This window comes from Stomoxys calcitrans, chromosome 1, assembly GCF_963082655.1.
Source record: "Stomoxys calcitrans chromosome 1, idStoCalc2.1, whole genome shotgun sequence".
NCBI classification, from domain to species: Eukaryota; Metazoa; Arthropoda; class Insecta; order Diptera; family Muscidae; genus Stomoxys; species Stomoxys calcitrans.
Window position 1 is genome coordinate 175,408,718 of NC_081552.1, and position 9,549 is coordinate 175,418,266.

Genomic DNA, 9,549 nt, shown 5'->3' on the forward strand with positions numbered 1-9,549 from the left:
TCAAACAGCTGCTTAGCTAAATTGACGTGTTGCAAAACGAAGTGAATTTATTGAGAGAAAAGAAAACTAGTAAATACGTAAATACGCAAAGAAAAACGAGATTATATTGAATAACTGATCTTCTCAGCCGACCAAAGTTTTTCTTCAATGTTTTGAGCTTGGTTTTTGCAAATCTAAACATCACCAACATGGATGATTTGTCACAGGGCGACATTTGTCGTGTTTGTCGCTGTGAAGCTCAATCCGATCGTCCATTATTCTATCCGTGCGTCTGTACGGGTAGTATTAAGTATATACACCAGGATTGTTTGATGCAATGGATGCGTTATTCCCACAAGGAATATTGTGAATTATGTGGTCATCGATTTAGTTTTCAACCAATCTATTCGCCAGACATGCCCCGAGTATTGCCTTTGCGTGATGTGGCCGGAGGCCTGTTGTCCGCAATAATGAAGGCAGCCAAATCTTGGGCCCACTACTCATTGGTGGGATTGGCTTGGTTTGTAGTTGTGCCACTGTCTGCATACCGAACGTATCGGTTTCTGTTCAGGGCTTCTTCTTTTGATATGATCCTGTCGCTGCCCTTCGATGTGTTCTCAACTGAGAATTTGGCCTCGGATGTGTTTCGGGGGTGTTTTGTGGTGACTTGTACATTGCTCTCATTCATTGGACTTGTGTGGCTAAGGGAGCAGATATTGTTGGGTGGTGGACCTGATTGGTTGGAAAGAGATGATGCCCCAGGAATAGGAGCCAACAACGCCGACGATGATGAGGTAGAGTTAAATTTGCCGCCAGATGGGGGTGGAGCTGATGCCGGGGCCGAGGGTGATGTGGCAAGAAACGGCAATGAAGAAAATGCCAACGCAGTGGAGGCAGAAAGAGCAGCTCCTGAAGTTGGCGTGGTTGCCCCAGCTGCAGAAGCAAATGATAATGGTGGTGACCAACCTTTACCACATAATAACAATATTGAAGCACCTATTGTAGAACCAATGAACAATAATGCGCCTGCAGTTGCTGATCCTGCAGAAAACGAAGGTGACCCTCCATTGGAGTTTGGGCCGCAATTGCCTCCTGCTTTGGCTGGCAATCAAAACAATAACAATGCCGCAAATCCCGCCGATAACGACAACGACGAACCAAATTGGAATCCCATGGAATGGGACCGGGCAGCTGAGGAATTAACGTGGGAGCGTTTGTTGGGCTTGGATGGATCTCTGGTGTTCTTGGAACACGTGTTTTGGATAGTTTCGCTAAACACCATGCTAATCTTTGCCTTTGCTTTTTGCCCTTACTGCATTGGCCACTTTATATTAAACTCCTTAGATCTAATGCACCCCGATAAGCCGTTACTACATTTTCATGGATTGATTACCACATTGTTTGGCTACTGTTTTATTGGCATTATATTGGTGGTATTACATTTCTTGGCCAGAGCATTCCACATGAGGAGAGTACGCAGCCTTATTGGTCTGTGCTATATAGTGGTGAAGGTATCGCTGTTATCCGTTGTCGAAATCGGGGGTTTGCCGTTGGTATGCGGATGGTGGTTGGATATATGTTCACTGCCACTTTTTGATGCCACGTAAGTCAATGGAAAAATTTACTTTAATCATGCCTTTTTATAATCGTTTTAATTTTTCAGGCTGAAGGATCGCAAGGCCAGCTTCTCGGCCGCTCCCGGCACATCTCTGTTTGTGCATTGGATGTTTGGCATGGTTTTTGTTTACTATTTTGCTGCTTTTATATCGCTGCTTCGCGAAGTTCTACGTCCGGGGGTGCTATGGTTTTTGAGAAACTTAAATGATCCCGACTTCAGTCCCATTCAGGAAATGATTCATTTGCCTATCTTTAAACATGTTCGTCGTTTAATATCTTCAGCAATGATATTTGGCTCTGTTGTTTTGCTAATGCTTTGGATACCTATTCGAGTACTGAAGACAATCTGGCCCACATTTTTGCCTTACACATTATCAGGAGATTCAGATGTGAACGAACTAAGCCTACAGTTGCTGTTGCTGCAGGTGAGTCTTAAGGAATTTTTTATGCATTATTTTTAACTATGGATGTAGCCAACATAATTAGTTTAATTTATAATACATACGGGTTACTCGAAGTCAGTTTTTGTAGAATCACAATGCCGGGTTGCGACGATCATTCCCGAACTGTTGTTGTTGTTGTAGTAGTAGTGTGTGGTACACTGAGGCGGCAGCCCTCATTGGGTCAATCCGGTACATACAACCGGCTGCCATGGGATTGCAAAAGTTACAAGCTAGGTATAGCTAGCTAAGATACTTTTTGGGTTTATGTCGGTCGCGATTGTAAACGGGACTATGTTTCCTTGTGGACGGATTGGAAGTCAATTTCACGAAGAGCTTTCTCCGGGCTGCTGGTCCAGCCTTTCTGGTGTTATGAGTTGCAGGGTGGCAAAGGTCGAGTATTTCGTGAGACAGGACACCGCTTATCTTGCGGCTGAGAAAGCATGCCCTCGGATTGCTGATAGGAGTCCATAATGGAACGTCAGGTCCTTTATGTCGCGCGGGACACAGGTACATACGGGTTTCTGCAAGGTGTGATCTGCAGGTTGAAAACGGTCGAGGAAATTTTTATGCTACTGCACCGCAATAGGTAAACACATCTTTGTGTGTGCAGTGTGTTGTACACTGAGTCGGCAGCCATTGCTGATAAAGGACTTTATCGAGTTAACCCGATGCGTACAACCAACTGCCATAGGATTGTTGTGTTGATGTAGCAGTGTGTTGTGTTCTTTCGTAAGCTTGGTTCTGCCGAATATCCAGCTCAAGGAACTCTGCGACTACGGTGACGTGTGGACCCTGGTCACAATCGCGACATCCTGCACGTTGGTATAAATCTAGTTCTGCAGGAGTTGATGCGGCTGTATCTGGTGGAATGCAATTGAGCCAGAACTGCTCTGGTTTGTCTGGGGAGATCAATTTCTTCAGGTGCTATGGGCGGCGGTCGTTCTCCAAGGACCTCATTTGCCGGTAGCTGTTCACCGCATCTGCTACCGTGTCTCGAAGAATGTTGTCTTCACCCGCTTGATATGCCGCGTTATCCAAATGTTATCTCTTGTAGCGTTGAACATCTCGCTCTACATCATGTAAATCCACCTTAAGGCTTTTGCGCGTTGGATGCTTATCCATAATATGATGATTTAGATGGTCCGTGAGGTAACAACCCAGAAGGTATTGCTTATACAGCTTATTACCTACAAGTGTCTTGGCACGGGTAGGATTTTTGTCTCCTCATGGAGGTGGTCCACGTGAGAACTGAGGAGACTGCTCGTCGCAATTTGGAAATCGATATTCTGACAGGTCTGAATATTATTATACATTGCGTCACATAGTTGACGAGACCACACTGGCGCTGCATAACTTACCACAGCCGACCAATTGCTTCGTACGTGGTCAACGCGGTTTCTTTATCAGTACCCCAAGTGACTTGAGAACGTTGTTTCTACTTCAGACGTTATCGCAAATTACCGTGACATGTTCTGAGATTGTGTAAGAGTTGTTAAATGTGGCAACAAGTATTTGGTCGGAATAATTACTCCATCGGCTATCACATTCAGCTCATTACTTACCTCATATGTGTATGTAGTGAACAATTTCGCAGAAGATTTGGTGTCGGATATCTTCAACTCTCTTGCAGCGCAATAAGCGACGAGATCGATGAGGTAAACGTTGAACCTAAGGCAGTTGGCATTAACAGTGGGGCCTGGTGCCATCGGGTCAATCCGGAACTTACAACCGACTGCCATTGGATTGATGTCCTCAAATAGGTTGGTATGGCTGACCTTGTCGAATGCTTTAGATAGTTCCAGTGCCAACAAGACCATCGTATAACATGGCTTGGGCTGATTGAAACCATGGCAAATGTGTGCTGAGATGACATGCAAAGGAGTTTTTATGCTATTCAGTCTTCGAAATCCATGCTGATGCTCGATGAATGAAAACCCTCCTACGAGTCTCGGGAAAAGAAGTCCCTCATGCTTGTTAGGTGAGAGAAGGGAGATCGATGTGTAAGACTTCCCCTTGCCCGGGTCCTTTCCAGGCTTCAGTAGCGTCATCACTCTCCCCATCTTTCAGACATCAGGTACTAAAGAAGTCCTCGAAGATAGGTTATGATCTTCTGACTCATAAAGAAGCCAACTGTTTCGTTGATCCTTCCTCGAAGGCTAAAGAAGAATTAAGTACTAAATTTCCCATGAACATTCCATTAAGGAACAAGGCATATTTCTCTCATATCAATGGGAGCGTGCCGGACACTACACAAATGTAGCCAGCATTAGTAAGGGAATAACTACCTTTGAAAATATTCCTGATGTTCACGCCGGTGTTTGACCCTAGGCGTTCGGTGTCATATGGAGACATGCTAACTTCTGCGCCACGGTGGCCTCGGAGACCATCGTATTTAATTCAATCCCATGGCAGCCGGTTGTACGTACCGGATTGGCCCGATGAAGTCTTTCATCGTCAAAGGCTGGCGCCTCAGTGTACAACACACTGGTACAACAACAACAACAACCATTGTAATTCAATTGCAATAAAGATGCACTTCCCAACACTGGCCCGGCAATATTTGGGTTTGGGTGTTGCTGTTGCGCATATTGGCGCATAGGAGAAGTCGGAGGGTATGTGACCCCTCCGACTTCTCCGACGACAGGGATGCCGAAGTCAATGACGACGACGCTCGTGACCCACTGCTGTCTGTTCGCACAATACCTTGCAACATATTCAGTGGGACTGTGTTGTTATTGTTGTAGCCACATTTGTACGTGAAGTGGCGATCCTCGTCAAGTTTTTATAACCGCGCAAGCTCGTTCCGGTCTATACGACCGATCGCCGAGGCAACATGATGGCCATTGGTTATTTAAAGGCGTCAATAACTCTTCTTGTCGTATCGAGCATCAAAGGGACTCAGTATTCATGCAAGAGCGGGTGCCGGCCGGCCTCTTTACTGGGACTCACTCTCGATACCGCTGATTGTTCGCGAATGCCGTTGCAGCTACTCCGTATGGTGCATTCCGGCATGTTTTGTTGTTTTAGCGACATTTGTATGTGGAGGTAGCGATCCTCGTCAAGATCCTGTAGATGAGCAAGCTCGTTCCGGTCCATAGGACTGATAGCCCCAGGAACATGATGGCACCAATAAGTCGCCTTGTCATATCGAGCATCATAGGCACTCTGTATTTAAGTTAAGTTCTCTCTTGTAGTGCTGAACCTCTCGCTAGATCATGAAGATCCACCTTAAGTGCTACTATACTCCCGTAGTACTGTAAGGCCAGAGCAAGATCGGAAATGCACTCACTTCTGGCAGACTGAGCAGAACCAGGATCCGGGCAGAAGCAGAAGCATGCAGACAAGACACTCCGGGATGTGCCTCCCCCCTGGCCGATGGAGGGTTCCATTGGATCAATGTTGTAGTGTACCCATATATTTGAATGTAGAGGTAGTTATCCTCGTCAACTACCATAGGTGAGCATGCTCATTCCCGTACTTAAAGCAGATAGCCGCGGGAACGTTATGGTCATTGGATATTTAAAGACGCCAATAACTCGCCTTGCTTGTATTTATGCAAGAGCCTTTGCTGCCCGGCCTCTCACTGAGATTGCACTCGTTACCGCTGGTTGGCCGAGCAATCTCGGGAACAACAAAAATAGGAAGCAGAGTTCTAACCCGTGTGGTGCTCATGTTCTTCCCATGCCGGGATCGTATCGATCATGACAGGTCTGATTAGAAGACTTGCTGATGCAAATAACAATTTCTGATTCAATCCCATGGCAGCCGGTTGTACGTACCGGATTGACCCGATGGAGTTATCCTTCGGCAAGGGGTGCCGCCTCAGTGTACAACACACTGCTACAACAACAACAATTTCTGATTGAAAAAATTTTATTTTTTTTAAATGTAGTTCATTAGTCCAATAATGTCTTAGGGCTTGGCTAACATTTGAGCAAATAAATAAATAAATAAAATTTTAATCACGACTGTAATTAAAAAAGTCATATTGAATATGAAAAAATGATAGAATCAATTTATTTTTTTTAATTCAAAGCTATTTAATTTTCAATTAAATTTTTAATTAAAATTTTTTTATTTTATTGTTTTTTCTGTGTACACACTAGTATTTGGCTTATTTGTTTCATCACTTCTTTTGTTTCAGATTGTTCTCCCTGGCTTCTTTGAGCAATCACACACACGTGTATGGCTTAAGAAACTGTTACGCATTTGGTGTATATGTGTCTCATGGGTATTGGGAATAAGAAGCTATTTGCTTGGCGAGGATCCTGAGACTACCAATAACGATAATGCCAATAAAGTGGACCAAGAGCAACAAGTCAACGAAGATGATATCGCAGCACAAGAGGTTCCACAAGCAAACAACGAAGAACAAGGCAACAATGCTGCCGATCAAAATGAAGCTGTCGATGAACCTGCCCCGGTGCCACCGCCAATACAGGCCCAGCCGCCGCCACCACCCCCTCCTCCACCACCACCACAACAAGAGCGCAATTTGGCTGCTGTCCATCACGCCTTTATCCATCGTGATATACCGGTGGCGTTTCAGCCATACGATAAGCCCACAGTGTTCCAAATAAGACTTTTTGGCTTGATAATTTGCATGTGTATATCGTTGGTGATAGCATCACTAGTAACACTCACCGTACCCGTGTGGATAGGACGTCAGGTAATGTCGCTATGGTCGGTAGGTAGTATAACAACACAAGTAGCCGTCCAGAATGCTGAGGCGACCCCGCGCCCACATGAACTATACACTGCTGCCCTGGGTACATATCTCTGTTGGATGCTGACCAGAGGCATTGCCATAGCGGTGACCCTATTACCTCAGGGCCGTGCAGCAGTTATGGATAAAATTAAGCAGTGGCTTAAAGTAGGTGCGTCATATGCTTTGCCTGTCTTGATAATTGTCTTAATGTTGGGAGTGATACCTCTGCTATTTGGCATGCTGCTAGAATTGGTGGTGGTGATACCAGTACGCGTGGGCATACTTCAGACTCCTATTTATTTCATATGGCAAGATTGGGCGCTGGGTGTTTTGTACACAAAGATAGCAATAGCTCTGACTTTGATGGGACCCGACTGGCATTTGAAAAGGGCACTTGAAAGAGCATATCGCGATGGTCTAAGGGATATCGATTTAAAGTTTCTCATCACCGAATTGGCAATGCCTGTGATCACATGCTTTGGCTTAGCTCTGGCAATTCCATACGTTTTGGCCCATTCAATACTACCCATATTCTTTGCAGATCCTTGGGTTCAGTTGGAAATAGCCTACTTTGTGTATCCCGTATTCTTTTCCGTCATTGGAGCCATCGCTTTGATATATTTCCAGATAAGACAGTTTAAAAAACTCTACGTAGCCATAAAAGTGGATAAATACCTGGTTGGACAACGCCTGGTGAACTATGAACACCGTAAGAGGCAACAAGAGGCAGCAGAAGAAAAAGCAGCACGCCAAAAAGCCGAAGAGGAGCAGGAAAATGTGCCCATAGCTAATATAGTGGAGCAAGCAGAATTGGAGCGAAGGCGGCGTCAGGAAGCAGAACGTCAACAGTTAGTGCAGGATTTGGTTAGGGGAGATCTTTTATAAATCCTTTTCAGCCACAACAGCACCATTTGGTCCAGGAAAATGTCTAGAAAATTTATTCTTAAAAATGAATTCAAAAGAACATAAAAACCTACTTTCCGACACACTTGGAAAAGTCTGAAATCGTATTAGTTTCTTTAACCAATTCCTCAAGGTGTTATACTAACAATAGCCTAAAGAAATTTATTAAATGTACTACAAGGATCGCCCTCTCATCAAATTTAACTGATCAATTTATGTGTGAATTTATGTCGTCCCCAGAGCATGGGAAACTGGAGCAACGGAAAAAGCAAAAAGGTATTTAATATATATATATCCAGCAATATATCCAGGCAACACTTCTCTATAACGATATACGATAAAAATATTAAACAACATTCATTATTACAAAAACCAAAACAATAATACTATAACATTCAAAAACAACCCCCAATTCTATCAATGATTCATTAGCAAGTGTTAACTAATTCCAAATTTGATGAGTTCCCACTTTCGAATACATTCATTCGCCTTTTGGTGTTTGAACAGTTGAACTGCACTGTTTTCTTTACTCCTTCTTTCTCTTGCTTTTTGTCGTCATAGAAATTCTAATGGATTATTACTATAATTTTGTTGATTAATATATATATATATATAAATGTATGTATTTTTTATTATTATTTAAAAATAAATCAAACTAAATTAAATGTCACCAAAATTTATTTTTTTTATTGAGGTATTTATTTTTTTGCTTCACTTTTAATCGAAAAAATTATATATTTTTTTTAAGCTGGAAAAAGATAAATAAATAATGAAAGAACCTCGTATTGTATATTTGTTCTTTTCTTTGTGGAAATTGACGGAATTTAATATATAATTAATTTTTAAGCTTTTAGATTAATAAAATACAAATTATTAAAATACACAAAAAAGATCTGATTTTTTCTTTAGTATATTATTAAACACAAAAGACAAGCAAATATAAATAAAAACGTATTTTAAAACAGAAACAATTTTGTGAATTTTTATGTTTTGGGAGTGGCAGTGGAGAACTCGAAGAAAACCCCCGATCTGGGGGGAACAATAACAAACCAATATTGGAAACAATAACAAAACTATTGGAGCCAATTTTCATCTTTTTGGGGTAATTTTGTATGCTGTTATTGGGGGAAACTTGGGTTTTCTTAAAGTAAATTCAAACTTTTCAAATTAAATTGGGGGGTAAATATTTTTTTATACCCACCACCATAGCATAGGGGTATACTAATCTTGTCATTCCGTTTGTAACACCTCGAAATATTCGTCTGAGACCCCATGAAGTATATATATATATATATTATTGATCGTCTTGACGTTCTGGGTCGATCAAGCCACGATAGCGGTCGAACGCGTAAAGCTAGCCGCTTGAAATTTTGCACAGATACTTACTATTGATGTGGTGTCCACCATAGCGCGGAGGTTAGCATGTCCGCCTATGATGCTGAACGCCTGCCGTGAACATCGGAGAAATTTTCAAAGGTAGTTATCCCCTCTCTAATGCTGGCTACATTTATCATGGTATCCGAAATATGTTCCATGGTTTTGAGTAGAAAGGTCTGTAGGCCTTGCCTCCTTTTGCCTCCTGACAGGCTTTCTGGGTATATGCAAGTTTTAGGCACGATGTGAAAATACAGGTCAAAGGGGGCGCCATATAGTCCTCCCGTGCGTGAGTAACATTTTGTTTTCCTGGGTGTTATTGGAAAATCGCTCAAGAGCATTTGCTTGAAGTATAAAATGACATTTTAAACCAGCGATGTCCAGCCGCTTACGGCAGCGTTGATGGCAAGTCACACGCATTCTTATGCTCTTTGCTTCAGTCGATTTTGAGACAACAACGAATGAACACGTTTTTGTTTAAAAAACAATGATTTTTTTTTTTTTGATTAAACACTTGGAAGATAT

The 9,549-nt window shown here is 42.6% G+C and overlaps 1 protein-coding gene across 1 annotated transcript; it reads left to right on the forward strand.

Annotated features, from left to right (window-relative positions):
- LOC106082471 (E3 ubiquitin-protein ligase MARCHF6) lies at window positions 1-7,854 on the forward strand. Its single transcript, XM_013245013.1, has 3 exons — window positions 1-1,582; window positions 1,643-2,021; window positions 6,184-7,854. The coding sequence occupies exons 1-3, from the start codon at window positions 189-191 to the stop codon at window positions 7,630-7,632; spliced, it is 3,222 nt and encodes a 1,073-aa protein (XP_013100467.1). The 5' UTR covers window positions 1-188; the 3' UTR covers window positions 7,633-7,854.
- Window positions 7,855-9,549: the final 1,695 nt, after the last annotated feature.